The following is a 14790-nucleotide window of genomic DNA, read 5'->3' as shown; positions in this document are numbered from 1 at the left end:
CCCGGTTCTAGGGAGCGCGCAGGGAGAGCAGAGCGGGCAGGGGCACCCAGAGCCATCCACCCCTAAGGCCCAAGGTCATGGAGCAACTGGACTAGAACCCGAATTGTTATTGGGGAACGCCAGGATGACTGGGAGACTGAGATGGGCCAGCGTTGACTACTTTGAGGGGCCCTCCCCCAAAAGTTGCTCAGAGGGGGGCCGGGGGGAAGAGGGGGGGCTGGAGAGGGGCAGGGACTTGCCCAAGGTCACCCAGGAGATCCCCAGGAGGACAAGCCTGAGCCCCCTTCAGCTCCAGCCCGCACTGTCTGCCCAGAGGCAGGAACTCCTCCGTGGGGGCTGGAGGGGGCCAGTGACAAAGACCCTTCCAGAATGAGGGGGACCCCAGGATCATGAGTAGGGGGACCCCTGGCAGAGACTGACAGTCCCTGGGGTTCAGGCTGGGCATCTGCGTGCGCCCACACCGAGCTCCTAGGATATCCAGGACTGCACCCCGCGGCTTGCAGGCCCTGCTGCCCCTCTCTCCAGAACCTGCCCTAGTAGCCCCATGCCACCTCGGGAAACTGAGGCTAGAACCCCACCCAAAGACTAGGGATGGGGAGTAGAGCTGGAAGGCAGGGCCAGGGGGTGTTGTCCGCGAGGGAGCCGGGACATCCCCGGGTGCGGGTGCGGCCTGGGGAAGGGCCGCTCCCCACCCGGCTCTGCACCAGGCCCACTGGGCCGCCTGGGCGCGGGGCCAGGGGTGAGAGGCTGCGGGAGGGCGGGAGGGCGCAGGGGCAGGTGCCGGCGCCGAGGCGGGAGCAGCGCCGCAGTGCCCGCCAGACCCCGAGCCGGCCTCCGGCTCCTCCCGCTCCTCCCGCTCCTCCCGGCGGCGGCGGCTCAATAATCCCCAAATCGATGCGGGAAAACGTCGGGACGGTGGTGGGAGCGCGGAGGGGGGCGGGAGGTTCAGCCAGGCCGGCCAGCACCCCTCCTCCCCCGCCGGTGCCTCCAAGTTCGCGCGCCCCCTCCCCCTCCCCGCACACGTGGGCCAGTAATGGGGGAAAGGCGGCCGGGCCGAGCGCGGGGCGCAACCTTGGTGCGGGGAGGATCGGGGAGCACATCCCGCGTCCGGGGAGGGGGCCCGCCGCTCCGTGCCCCGGGAGGCAGGCCCGGGCCCGGCGCGGGGTTCACCCAGACCCCCGTCTTTGGGGGCGCCCCGCAGACCTCCCCGAGTGGGTGGGGGAGTTCGCCCTGCATAGGGGCGGGCGAACCTGCAGCAGCCCGAGCCCCGCGTCCGGGAGGAGGGGGAGAATCCGGGGGTGCGGGGGGGGGGCGGCGGGACCGGAGTCCGGGTGCAGGAAAAGGCGGGGGGGGGGGTCCTCAGCCCGGCCCATCCCCCATCGGCCCCCGATCCCAGGTCGGGGCATCCGGTCCGGGCGGCCGGAGGGACGCGTGCCTTTCCCGTCCCGCCTCCTCGGGCTCCCGGACTCCCAGGCCCGGAGCGGGCGGCGGGCCGGGGCGCGGGGCGGCGGGCCGGGCGGCGGGCGGCGGGCGGGGGGCGTACCTGGGTCAGGCAGAGCGGGGACGAATACATCCCGGGCGGGCGGGCGGGCGGGCGCGGCGGGAGCGCAGGCGGCGGAGCGGGCGCTGAACTTACTGAGTCATTTTTCCAGCCCCCCCGCCCCCCCGCCGCGGCCGGCGCGCGCCTCGCCGCCTCCTCCGGCTCCCTCCTCCCCCCGCTCCCTCCCTCCCTCCCTCTCTCCTGCGTCTCTCTCCCTCTCTCCCTCCCTCTCTTCTTTTCCTGCCCCCCACCTTCCCTCTCCCGCTCCCCCCCTCCGGCCCGGGTCTCTGTCCCTCCTCCCTCCTCCGGCAGCCTCTCCCCTCCCACCCGAACCTCCCACTGCTCCACATCCAACTTTCAAAGAAACGAGGGGGAAAAAAAGAAAAAAAAGAGCGCGAACGGGGAAGGAGAGGCGCTCCCCTCGCGCCTCCCGAACCCCATTATTGCTGCGAATGTCTGGCCGCTGGGCTGGGGCGCCGGGTGGGGACCCGCGGCCCGGACGCAGCGAGACCGACCGGCCGCACAGGGCCTCCCAGCACCGCCGCCCGGGGCCGGCGGGGAGGGGGCGCCGGGCCGTGGCTGGGCATTTGGGGGCCGGAGGTAGATTTTTTAAGACACCCCCCCCCCCCGCACCCCGCCCGGAGCTGGAGCTGGCCGGGAAGTTGGAGAGAGGAGGGGGGGGGGGTGGAGAATGAAGCAGTGACGTGTGCAGAGGCCGCGGAGCAGTGCGAGGCTTTCCCCTTAAAGATGTACGTCCCGGGGTGCAGGGCGGAGAAGGGGTCCCTGCACCCCCTTCCCCTGGGTCCCCCCACCCCCAAGCCAACCAGGGGCTGCAGTACCCGGGCAACGGGCTTGGCTACAACAGCGCCCTCATTGGCTAGAGGGCCCCCAGCTAACCAGGACTGCAGGCATCTGCTCTTTCCTGCTCGGCCAGCACCAAAGGGGGGCTGTGGAGGGGGTGGCTCTGGCGCCCCCCTCCCCGTCTCCTCAGCCCCCCAGGAGGGAGATGTCCAGACAGACCCTCAGATAAACCTTGGAGCCTCTTCCCGGGTGTCCCCGGATTCCCACGGACCCTAGCTAGCTAGCCATGTGCCTGCTTCACACATGTGGACACTGAGGCACTGGGGTTTAGTGGCCCACAGTGTCCGAACTCCAGTGTTCTCCCTCTAGAATAACTAAGCACAGACCTGCCCCTCCCCAGGCTGGGTCCCCAGAATGTCTGATGACCTTGACCTCAACCCCTGGGCTCAACTCAACCTTCCAGCTCACCCCCAATCCTCCCAGCCTGGCTCAGAGGCTGCCTAGACGCCTCTCCCCGCCGGGAGGAGAGGGGACACTGTCTCTGGCTTCCATCCCTTGGTGTCCTGCGCTGGGCAGTGGCCTAGCAATGCTCGCCTTACGGGGTCAGTTGGCATAAGAATAATGTTATTTAGCAGAAACGTGACTTCCTATCAAAAGTGCACGAGAGACCCGCCTGCCTGGCTCAGTGGTTGAGCACTGACCTATAAACCTTGGGGTCCCCATCAGGGAAAATGCCAGGGTCGCGCTGGTTTGGTCCCACTGTGGGGAGTGCAGGAGGCAGCCGGCCAGTGATTCTCTCTCTTCGTCGATGTTTTTTTCCTACCCCCCTCTCTAAAATCAATACAAATATTTTTGAAGTGCACCAAGACATTGTTAGAAAGCTTGGACCTCTGACTAGTCTCTCGGAACATCCTGAGGCCAAAGGCGTCCTGTTCCCAATGTGGGGCTCCGGCCGGCGCCCAGGCCAACAACCCTGATATTTCCCTGAATTACTGGGGAGGAAACTGAGGCCCAGGGAATGCAGGCCGCTTGCCCATGGCCGCAGTGCGGGACGGGGAGGGAGCAGGATTCATCCGCAGCAGATCCCCTGGTCCCTGTGCTTCTCAGCGTGTGGCTGACAGTTATTCAAACAGCGCTTAGCACATCCTGAGTGCTTCACAAATGTTTTTTTAAACCCCCCATGGTGCAAACTCCAGGATGAATGGGGGAGGCAGGTGCCTAGGAACCCAAATGCAAACATAAAACAAAGCAATATTTTATTAAAAAAAAAAAAAGCCAGGAACATGTAGATGGCAGACCCACACAATTCACAGATGTTTAAAGTTAAAATGGATTTCAGAGCACTCTCCTCAGAGCACGCCCCATCCCCGCCGCCCTCAAAGGAAGCAGGTGAGCTTCCTTTCCCAGTAAAGTTTGGAGAGCACAGACTGCCTTCTGGGAACCCCCATTTCCACACGTGTGAAATGGCGACATCAGGACACAGCTCGGAAGACTGCAGATATCAGAGTCCGTGAGATAATGAGATAATGTGTGTGAGGACTGTGCTAATATTATTAGTTGTGGTGGATGGTAGAACCTTCTGCAAGTCCACTACCAGCAACACACACACACACACACACACACACACACAGGGGTTAGCAAAAGTAGGTTTACAGTTAGAATACAATAATTAATAAATAATGCAAGGAGAAATTCTGTGTCACAAACTTACAACTGTAAACCTACTTTGCCTACCCCTTTATAGATAATTTCCCACGGTTCAGGGAAGGAGAGGCCCCTGCAGTGCACACAGTAGGTCCACAGCAGGCCAGTTGTGCTGAAAGGGTGCAGCCTGGATCTACGTTGCCAGCCAGCAACTTAACCTCCCCTGTGCCTCCGCTCCCCACTCTGTGAAATTGGGTGATCGATGATCATTCCTACCCCCTGGATTATGGATAAATGAATTACAGGTTGGCCAGAGGTGAGAACAATGCCTGCACACAGTGGTTTCTTTAAAAAGCAACTGGCCGAAACTGGTTTGGCTCAGTGGATAGGTGGGCCTGCGGACTGAAAGGTCCTGGGTTCGGTCAAGGGCGTGTACCTTGGTTGCAGGCACATCCCCAGTAGGGAGTGTGCAGGAGGCAGCTGATCGTGATTCTCTCTCATCGATGTTTCTAACTCTCTATTCCTTTCTCTTCCTCTCTGTAAAAAAAATCAATAAAATATATTTTTGAAAAATAAAAAATAAAAAGCAACTGATGGAATCAGACCTGTGTGTGGAAGGGGGGGGTTGGGGGGTGCATAATTTAGTTCCTGGCATTTTGGACCGCAAATTAGCTCCTTTGTTAAAAATTTTAAAAAAAGGACTTTCCTTAGAATTTGCTCTTGGCTTCTCTGTAACTGTCCCGGATAATGATGCAAGTAGTGTTGACAATTTGGAGCCAGCTGCCCTGTGTCCTCTGTGGGGGCCAGTGGACACTGCCAGGACGTGGCCCGGGCCAGAATACTATGCTCCACAGAAGAACACGGGGCTCCTACATGGGCTGTCTCCAGAGACAGACACCTGGGGAGAGCGAGGTGTGGACCCCATTCATTCTCCCACTACATGCCGGGAACACCCAGCATGGCAGTCACAGACACCCCTGGACACTGCCCATTGTCCCACAGGGGCAAAGCTCCCCTGGCTGAGAACGTCTGTTGTAGACTCAGCTGGAGGAGTCAAGGTCTCATTTAGGATTAAAAAAAAAAAAAAAAGAATATACAGTACATGCGTCCTTTATGGTATAAGATGTGAATGTAAGCTTTATAAGAATATACGTGTGTCCTTTAGAAGGATGTGTATCTGTTCCACCTGCAATTACTAAAACGAGGTTGATGACAACAGGGCACCCTGGATTGGGCTCTGACCAGGCGGGGTGGGGAGGAAGGCTCCATCTTCACTTCTGTCCTCTCCTCAGATGTCCACGAGCAGTGAGTGGCACTCCCAGAGCAGCTCAGGCAGGGAGGAGAGGGACCAGTGGGAGCACCACAGCTGCCACACCCCGCACCCTCCCCCCAACAGAGGACACAGCACGGAGCCAGGCCTGAGTGCTTGGTCCTGGCCATGCCACTCACTCTCCTTGGCCATGGAGCGCCAGTTCCCATTTTGCAGATAAGAAACGGTGGCTCTAGAAGGGAGCATTCAGGTCCTCAGTCATGAGAAGTCAAGGTGGGATATGACACTAGGGCTGGCACTGTCATAGATACACATCCAGACACATACAAACACACACAGCATACCACACATTCACAGATTCACACAGACATGCCACACAGACATAGATTTTCACATACACAGACTCATATACGGATAAACAGATCCAACATGATGCACACAGTCACACAGACACAACACACAGATTCACATGAAGACAGCACCGCACAGAAACGCACAGACCCACGCAAATTACATGCACACAAATACAGAAAAACACACTGACACACAGACCCACACAAATGTACACACAAACACAATATGCATACACTCTCCCATAATCACACATACCCAAACACAATGACACATGCTAACAAGCACACACACCTACAACAGAATCCAGTATTCGTACACAGGTATATGGGGACACACACACACACAAACATGCACACAGTGACACACAGCACACCACATCCCTGTTCCTTTCTCCGGGCAGTCCCCACAGCTGGGTTCCTCCCTCTCCCATAAATGCAGGTGCCTGTGAGCGCTGGTGTGTATTTATGTGTGTGTGACCGTGTGGATCTGTGTGGCTGTGTGCGTAGAGTGATGTACAGGTGTGACTGACCAGGCGCCTCTTAAGGATGCGTCGTGGGTGTGCGCTTGTGGAGGTGCATATGTGAATGCGTCCCCCTGGGCACCTGGAGACAGTGGGATGGATGGGGGAGTGCGGTGCAGGGCAGCCAGTGAGTGTGCCTGCAGAGGAGTGTTCAGGAGAGGGCTGTGTCTGCAGTCGCTGTAGGGAGGGGTGAGGATGGAGTGGAAGGGCCTGAGGGTGGGGAACTGGTGGGAACACGGATCCCGGAGCGCAGTGTTTGTACTCCTGTGTCAAGGCGGGACCCCTTTCCCTCCTCCTTCCCAAACAGCCCTCCCAGCATGAGATGCAGGTCTGGAGTCAAAAGCAGAGATTTGGCCTGACCTTCACGCTTTCCTCTTCAGAAAGTTACAGAGGCCCTGGGCAGGGATTGCCCTGGAGGGTGGAACACAACCCTTTGGACCCCCACCCACCCTGCCTGGTCCCCTGGCAAGTGCAGAGAGGCAGGAGGGGGCTAAGGGGTCTGTTTGGCCACACCCCTGAGCCCAAACTAGCCCCTTGCGCTTCTGTAACCAACCCTCCTCAGGACCTCCTCCGCAGTAGAGGGGGTCCCTCACCTCCCTGCTCCCCTCCCCAGTAGGCACAGCCCCTGGAGTGACTGTCCCTGAGCCACCTCCGCCTGAACCTCAAGCCAGGACCATCGAGGTCCATGCCAGTTGGGGATCCCGAGGCGGGGGAAGTGCAGGGGGGAGTGAGGGTGAGGCTAGGCAGAGGAAGCCCCCCCCCCCCCAGCAGTCCTGGGGCAGTTAAAAAGGAACTGGAGAGGAGGGAGGGGAGTGTAGACCCATCCCCAAGACAGACACTCAGCGCCCATCGCCTGCAGAGAGAGAGAGACACCCAACTGCCCCCTGGGATGTGGCCACACGACACCGTTTCCCACTCTGCACTCACCGACAGCCCCTGGCTGTCACTCACACAGGGACACCCATAAGGTCACCCGGGGACACCGCTGCCCCCGGGGGCACACGGCGCAGCCACAGGGCCTCCCAGCACCGCTCCACGGGGACACACGGCAAGCCGCCGGCTACCCAAACACACGCACACTGTCCAGAGCCGCACGACGCTCTGCCACACGCAGCACAACACACCCAGCCACGTGGGTGCGCAGACACAGAAAGAAGAGGACCCGACGCATGGGGACCCGGGGACCCACCGACGAGGACGGGACCACCTGGCAGCACAGACCCGCGAACGCAGCCCCGGATTCCCGCCGATCCGTTTGGGAGCAGGAGCACTGCAGCCCCAAACGCAGCCTCCAGTGCGGATGCCACCGACGCCCGCGGACCAGACACCGGAACCCTCCAGTGCAGGCGCGGACGCTCGCCCGCCTGGGGCGCTCGGGCCGGGCCCGTGACCCCTCCCGGCAGGATCCGCGGGGCCGGGCGGGCCGGGGTCGGCCTGGGGGCGGGGCTGCGCTGCGCAGGGCAGGCCCCGGGCTCCCCTGCGCGGCGCCGGGAGCAGCCGCCCGCCCGGCTCCAAGTTCAAGGCGCCCGGCGGGGCCGCGGCGCTCTCCGCCCCTCTCCGCAGCGGCCATTTTCCGCTAGCTGGCGCACCGCGCTCGCCGGGCCGGGCGCCCGGGGGCCGCCGCAGCCCCGGCCCCGGCCCCTCCCGGGCCCGCTCTCCCGCGGGCTGCGCGCTGCGGGGTCAGGCGCCCCACGCCGCGCCCTCCCGCCTCCCACCGGGCGCGGTAGGGGGCGGGGGTCCGGCCGGGTTGGGGGGGACCCTCTCCCGGGAGCCCCGCCCTCCCCGCCGATCCAGCGGCTCCCGCGAGCCCTCCCCCCCAACTCGGGATCCCCCGCTGCGCCCTGTTGCCAGCTCCGCCCCCAGACGCGAGGGGGGGCGTCGGCGGGCGGGGGTCCCGGGTGGCGGGAGGGAGCGGGGGTCCCTGCATCAGCCCTTCCTCGGGGCAGCCCCCCCAGACCTGACAACTTTCGCCCGGAGCCCACGCACCACCCCAAAAACTCCCCGGGCGAAAACGAAAGTGGGGGCGGCGACGTACCATGGCGCTGCTGCGAGGAGGCGAGGCCGGCGCCGGAGCGAGCGCGCTCGGTCCCCGGCGCGGGGGGGCCGGAGGCGGCGGGAGGAGGCGGCGAGGGAGGGCGCGCGGGGGAGGGCGCGGGCGCGCGGGGGAGGGGGCGCGCCGTGCCCGCCCCCCGGTGCTCAGGACCCTCCCCTCGGCCCGCCTCCCCCGGCCCCGCGCGTCGCCGGCTCCTCAGGCTGCCGGGCGCCCCGGCCCCGGCTGCGGCAGCTCCATCCCTGCCCGGCCCGCGCCGGGGGAGGCCGGGGAGCGGCGGCGGCGGCGGGTCGCGGAGCCCCCGGCGGACTCGAGCGAAACCAGCGTCTCCGCGGCGCGCGCTCACACGCACACACACACACATGCACACACACACACGCTCACACACACACACACGCTCACACACACACGCTCACACACACACGCATGCACACACACGCTCATACACATACACACACACTCACACGCACACACACGCAGGCGGCTAGGGGCACTGGCGGCCCGGGCCTCCTCGCCTCCCACTGTCACCAGCACACCGACGCGCGCAGACCCGCACCGTTCCAGACAGCCTGCGGGGGGCACCCAGACACACGGGGACCCGCGCGCACAGCCGATGGGGTGTCTGGGAGGCACACCTCTTGCAGGATGCCACCAGCACAACGCACACTGACAGCCTGAGAGTGCCACCCAGGCAGACACACGGGGACCCACACGCTCACAGCCTCGGGGTGTCATCCGGACACAGAGGTGGACAATCATGGCAAGACACCCCAGGCCTGGGACTGGCCCACACGCTGGTCCTGGGACCACCGTCCCAGGCCGGCGCGCCAGCCACCCCGGCCGGGCCCGTGAGGGTGCAGGTGTCCGGGTACACACGGTCACAAACACGCCCAGCGGGGAGACGGGGCGGATGGGGACGCAGAGACTCGGACACCCAGGGCGACAGACCGGGAGGCGGGGGTCCCCTGGGGTCACGCGGGGCTTGGAGGCGGGAGGGGAGGGTGGGGGCGGGATCGGACGCCCTCTCCCCGCCAGGATGAATGGCGAGGTCCCCGCAGTGGGGGAGGGGAGGAGCCGCGGAGGGTCGGCGCCCCCGCCCCTGCCGCTCGGCTGCCGCGGGCCGGGACGCGGTGCCGCAGCCTCCGCTCCCCCGCCCCTCCCAGGCGCTCTCCGCAGTCCCCCCTCCGCCGCCGCCGCAGCGCAGGCGCCGCCCCCTTCCCCCCGCTCGGCTCTGCGTCTGGCGCAGCTGGGGGACGACGGGAGGGGGTGATCTCGGGCCTGGTGGGGTGGAGAAGATCCCATATCTGACTTCCTCCTGCCTGCGACCCCAGTTCCCTCCAGGAATTCAGGGACCCCTTTGGGGACACGGCTCCCAGCTCCCCCTGGGAGGACGCCAGGGTTTAGGATGTGGACAGGCAGCATCCCGGGAGAAGAAAATCAGACCTGGGACTGCCCTTCCGGAGCCATGGCTGACGCTAGGGGCTCTGGAAGTGGATTCCGTGGGTCTGTGTGCGAAGCTGGGCCCCGGGGGACTGGGAGATCGCAGGCAGACAGCAGCCCTGCCGGCACAGTAGATGCTTAGTAAGTGTAGGCTCCTTGTAAACATTCAACCACCGAGGGGCATTCACCGGGGGATGCGGAGGCTTTCTGTCTCATCTGCACATCCTTCTGCCCATTTTTCAGAAGAGAAAAGTGAGGCCCAAGGAGGGGAACTTATTCCATCCCACTCCCGTCAGCCAGTATGTCAAAAGCCCAAGGACCCTAATCCTAACGCCTTCTTTACGCCCCCGAAGCGTGAGGGGGGAGACTGGAGGCGGCCCCCCTCTCCCGCACCTGAAGTCACCGGGGGCAATGTGGGTATCCGGCTCTGGCTCTGGTGAGGGAAGGGTTAAGGGCATGGAGCTCCGCTCTTCCTCAGCGCACCTCTAATCTGCTTCCGTTAATCCCCAGCTGGATGGGATCCTCGTCCCACCCCTGCCTCAGGGAGTTAGGTACCTGGGAGGAGAGGAGGGGAGGAGAGGGGAGGGGAGGGGTACACTGGTAGTCAGGCGGGGATTGGGGTCCAGAGGGCATTAAGCTGGGGCCCAGAAGCAGCCCTCCACCCATCATTTCCCCCACGAGGCCGCCCCTGGGCCTGCAGGCATAGTGTTCAGCAGTTTACACAAGCCTGCTCCTCTAACCCTCCCTCCCCTACCACCTCCATTCCCGTCTCACCCCGGAGGAAAAGAGCACAGAGAGGCTTGGCCACCTGCCCCAGGTCACCTGGTAAGTGATCTCCTAAATTTAGCTTCTTTTGTGATCTGAATAGACTGAGGATCTCCCCAATAATGGAATCCTGGTTTCTCTGTGCCTAACACTTCTTTCCGCCCACATTTTACTACGGGCGGCGGCGGCGAGAAGAGACCAGGAAATCCCCCGCTGCTAAATATCCAAGCTCATCTCTTAGTTACAAGCTCTGCTTTCCTTACAACTGTGGGACGCAACTCAGCCAAATGTCTGCCCCTCTGTAATAAGGACCGCCTTTCCTCCAAATGTGTTGGCCTACAGTCCTTCCATTTTAGAACATTCCCAAAAGACGGATTAGCAAACATAGCAAATGTCCAGCTTTGCAGAGACCAAAGAAACGATCATAAAAACAAGAACACACAATGCTCTGGCACTCGTTAAAATAGGTAAAGCTTTGCCCTAGTCCAGTGGTTGGCAAACTCATTAGTCAACAAAGCCAAATATCAACAGTACAATGATTGACATTTCTTTTGAGAGCAGTGGTTTGACTCAGTGGATAGAGCATCGTCAGCCTGCTGACTGAAGGGTCTCTGGTTTGATTCCCAGTCAAGGACACACGCCGGGGTTGCAAGCTGGATCCCCAGTAGGGGGCGTGCAGGAGGCAGCTGATCAATGATTCTCATCATCGATGTTTCCATCTTTCTCTTCCTCCCCCTTCCTTTTTAAAAAATAGGTAAAGATTTAAAATTTAACAAAACCCAGTGCTGGTGAGAAGGTAGTGAGACAGACATTTTCATAACTTGCTTGGAAGTAAATGTGTGTATGGATTAGGAAGCCATTTGGCAAGAGGTCTAAGACAAGTTCAAACCATGTGGTCCAAGTTCCAGGAGTCTGTCCTGAACTTGGGAAAAAATATATACACCCTGAAAGATCTTCATTGCCATTTACTTGTGAAAATTGATATAAATAAATGTTTCCCAGTCTTTCTTTCATTATTAGTCTACCCAGAGCAGTTTTAGATATTTCTCCTAATCACCTCTCATGAAATTTTAGTACCACCGATAAACTGCATATTAATTAAAACAATACTGTGTTTTGTACATTAAAAGAGTAAGCCTTTTTTTATTCACTCTGAAAGAACAAAATTTTGCCCCAGTTGAGAATGAATGCTATGAATAATGGTACAGCCTTCTGGTGGAATATGATACAGTCCTTTAAAAAGAATTCAGTTCCGCCCGGTCAGCTTGACTCAGTGGTTGAGTGTTGACCTATGAACCAGGAGGTCATGGCTGGGTTCCCAGTCAGGGCACAGGCCCATCTTGCTGGCTCCATCGCTAGTATGGGTGTGCAAGAGGTAGCTGATCAACGATTCTCTCCCATCATTGATGTTTCTATCTCCCTTTCCCTTCCTCTTTGAAATCAATAAAAATATTTTTTAAAATAAATAAATAAATGAAAAGAATGAAGTTCCAAGTACGAAAAAGACAGCTACTCAAGAGGGAAGTGTGCAAAAAGCATGCGCAGGCCTAGTGTGAACAGTGAGACACGGGTGACCAACACGTGCATGGAGAGATGTCAAACCTCTTTAGGGATCAAGCAAACGCACGACAAGGCCACAACGAGGCCTCCTCTCACCCCCTTATCATTGCCCCAAATTTAAAACGTCCGCCAATGCCAAATGTAGGAGAGGCTGTAAACACACAGGCTCTTCCGCATTGCAGCCACTTTAGAAAACAGACTAATATTAAACACCGAACATTCACATATCACAAAACATCGCCCGTGTCTCCTAGATACAGAGCCACAAGAAACCCTTGCTTGTTGCCCCAGGAAACACGCCCCATAATGCTCGGCACTATCCTGTGAAGAAGAGGAAAACCTAGTAACAGCCCTGGTGCCCAGCGCTGAGAGAATGGAGAAATGCATTGTGGGAAATTCACCCAAGGGCCTATTAATCAGCAGCCACAGTGGTGTTCTCGGCAAATAGTATGGATGGATTTAGCAACATAATGTCAAGTGGGACAAATGCTCCCAAATATTTCACATAGCATGATGCTCTCTTAATAAAGTTATAGTAACTAAAGCGAAACAACATCTTTTGGGGAAATACATGTTTGAGATACAATTATTTTCAAGACAGGAAAGGATAAATTCCAGTTTCAGGAGTATGGTTAACTTTGGGGTACAGATTATTGCTAAAGTTCTGTTCATGCTGGTGGTGTTGAGCCGTAGGGTATTTATTCTATCAGTAAACCTTTACATTTACTAATAAAAGGAACAACAATGAAAGCAAGTCCTGAGTCAGACTGGGATTACACTCATCCTAGCATCTAGAGCCCAGTAAATAGCTAAATCATTACCTCTAAGTTAGAATGTGTTGAGAGTAGACTGTCAGCTCCATGATGGAGTGTGGTGGGGAAGAGTCTGTTTTGTTCATAGCTGCATCCTGGTACATAGTAGGTGGTCAATAAAAACTTATGGAATTAATAGAAGTCTCAGAGAGACCAAAAGGCTTGTAAATCCCACTTTAAAAGAATCATATATACCGTATTTTCCTGCGTATAAGACGACCCCCTAATTTTACAGTTAAAACATAGGTTTAGGCCTATATTCGCTGTATAAGACTACCCCCCACTTCCGAGGCAACACCAGTTCTTTTGTAGTCGAAGGAACCGCTGAGCTAAAGCCAGCCCAGCACACCAGTTCTTTTTTTAATAGACCGCCTCTCTGACTCTGGCCAATCTGAGCAGTCTTTTTACTAGAACACAGTGTACACGTTCTGTACCTGAAGCTACACTGTGTTCTAGTAAAAAGCCTGCTCAGATTGGCCAGAGTCAGAGAGGCGGTCTATTAAAAAAAGAACTGGTGTTGCCTCGGAAGTGGGGGGTAGTCTTACACAGCGAATATAGGCCTAAACCTAGGTTTTAACTGTAAAATTAGGGGGTCGTCTTATACGCCGGAAAAATAGGGTATATATGCTAAATATATGTATTACATATACATATGTAAAATGTATATGTATGAAATATGATACGTATTTAATATGTACATATGTACATATATAAGTATATGTTATTAAATAAGTATTATGTTATTCACAATATACCCATATATAAAATATGTATACATTAGATATAAAACATATATTATATAAATTCTAGAGGCCTGGAGCACAGATTCATGCGCTGGTAGAGTCCTTCAGCCTGGCCTGTGCCCACTCACAATCCAGGACCCATCAGGGTATGTTGCACTGTGGTTTCGGCCCAATCCCCATAGGGCTGCAGGGATTGGGTCCAAACCGGCAGTCCAGCACTGCCTGCTGCTCTGCCTGCTATTCCCGTTCATCCTAGCCCTGCTGTGCCTGCCCCGGGCTCAGGCCTCGTCAGCCCCAATCAGGAGAGGCTCGTGCTGCAACAGCCGCACTAACCAGCCGTGAGCCCTGCCTCTGGCACCTGTTGGTCAGCTGAGTGGCACAGCTTCTGAGGTTGAGTCACAGCAACCAATCCACTGGTTGTTCCGTTGTTCAGTCGTTCGGTCCCTTAGGCTTTTATATATGTAGATAATTATTATATTTAATTATAATATTATATATAATACTAGAGACCCAGTGCATGATACTTGTGCATGGGTAGGCCTGGCCATTGGGGCCTTCCTTCTCTGGCTGCCAGCTGCCAGCAGGGGCCTTCCTTTGTTCCGTGCCACCCCCTGGTGGTCAGCACACATTATAGCGAGGGATTGAACTTCTGGTCTCCCAGTAGAACTCCTGAGGGGACACTTTGCATATTAGCCTTTTATATCCTATCTAATAAAAGAGTTATATGCAAATTGATCATCACTCCAAGACACAAGATGGCTGCACCCATGTGGTCAAAGATGGCTGCCTCCATGTGGACACAAAATGGCCACCACAAGATGGCCTGCAGGGTAAGGTAGTTTGGGGGGGGGGTGGACCAGGCCTGCAGGGGAGGGCAGTTAGGCATCATCAAGCTGGCAGGGGAGTGATTAGGGGGTGATCAGGCTGGCAGGCAGAAGTGATTAGGAGCAATCAGGCAGGCAGGCAGACAAGCAGTTGGGAGCCAGCAGACCTGTATTGTGAGAGGGATGTCCGACTGCCCATTTAGGCCCGATCTCACCAGGGGATCCCAGATTGGAGAGGGTGCAGGCTGGGCTGAGGGACACCCCCCATGCATGAATTTCATGCACCAGGCCTCTAGTATATAGATAATTATATAATTACTAGAGGCCCTTTGCATGAAGATTTGTGCAATAGGCCTACCTTCCCTTAGCTGCCGGCACCGGTTTTCCTCTGGCACTCACCCAGGACCCAGACCTTCACTCTGGCCCAAGTGTTCAGTCTTTGCTCCTATAGCTCCCTCTTTCCCCTC

The 14790-nt window shown here is 58.0% G+C and overlaps 1 protein-coding gene across 8 annotated transcripts in view; it reads right to left on the bottom strand.

Moving 5' to 3' along the window:
* Positions 1-14790, bottom strand: part of NFIC (nuclear factor I C) — a 217517-nt gene that overhangs the window by 177994 nt on the left and 24733 nt on the right. For 2 of the 8 annotated variants that reach the window (XM_084883533.1, XM_084883535.1), the window contains exon 1: positions 8165-8315. The exons of 3 other annotated variants lie outside the window; for them this stretch is intronic. In XM_084883533.1, coding sequence (XP_084739659.1) covers positions 8165-8167 — 3 coding nt within the window. In that variant the 5' untranslated portion in view covers positions 8168-8315. Of the gene's footprint in view, positions 1-1543; positions 1693-8164; positions 8316-14790 lie in introns of those variants that run through there. 3 more of the 8 variants (XM_084883532.1, XM_084883534.1, XM_084883536.1) reach the window with 2 other exon arrangements.

This window comes from Pipistrellus hanaki (assembly GCF_964339955.1).
Source record: "Pipistrellus hanaki genome assembly, chromosome: 5".
NCBI classification, from domain to species: Eukaryota; Metazoa; Chordata; class Mammalia; order Chiroptera; family Vespertilionidae; genus Pipistrellus; species Pipistrellus hanaki.
This window is presented reverse-complemented; position numbering and strand designations above follow the sequence as displayed.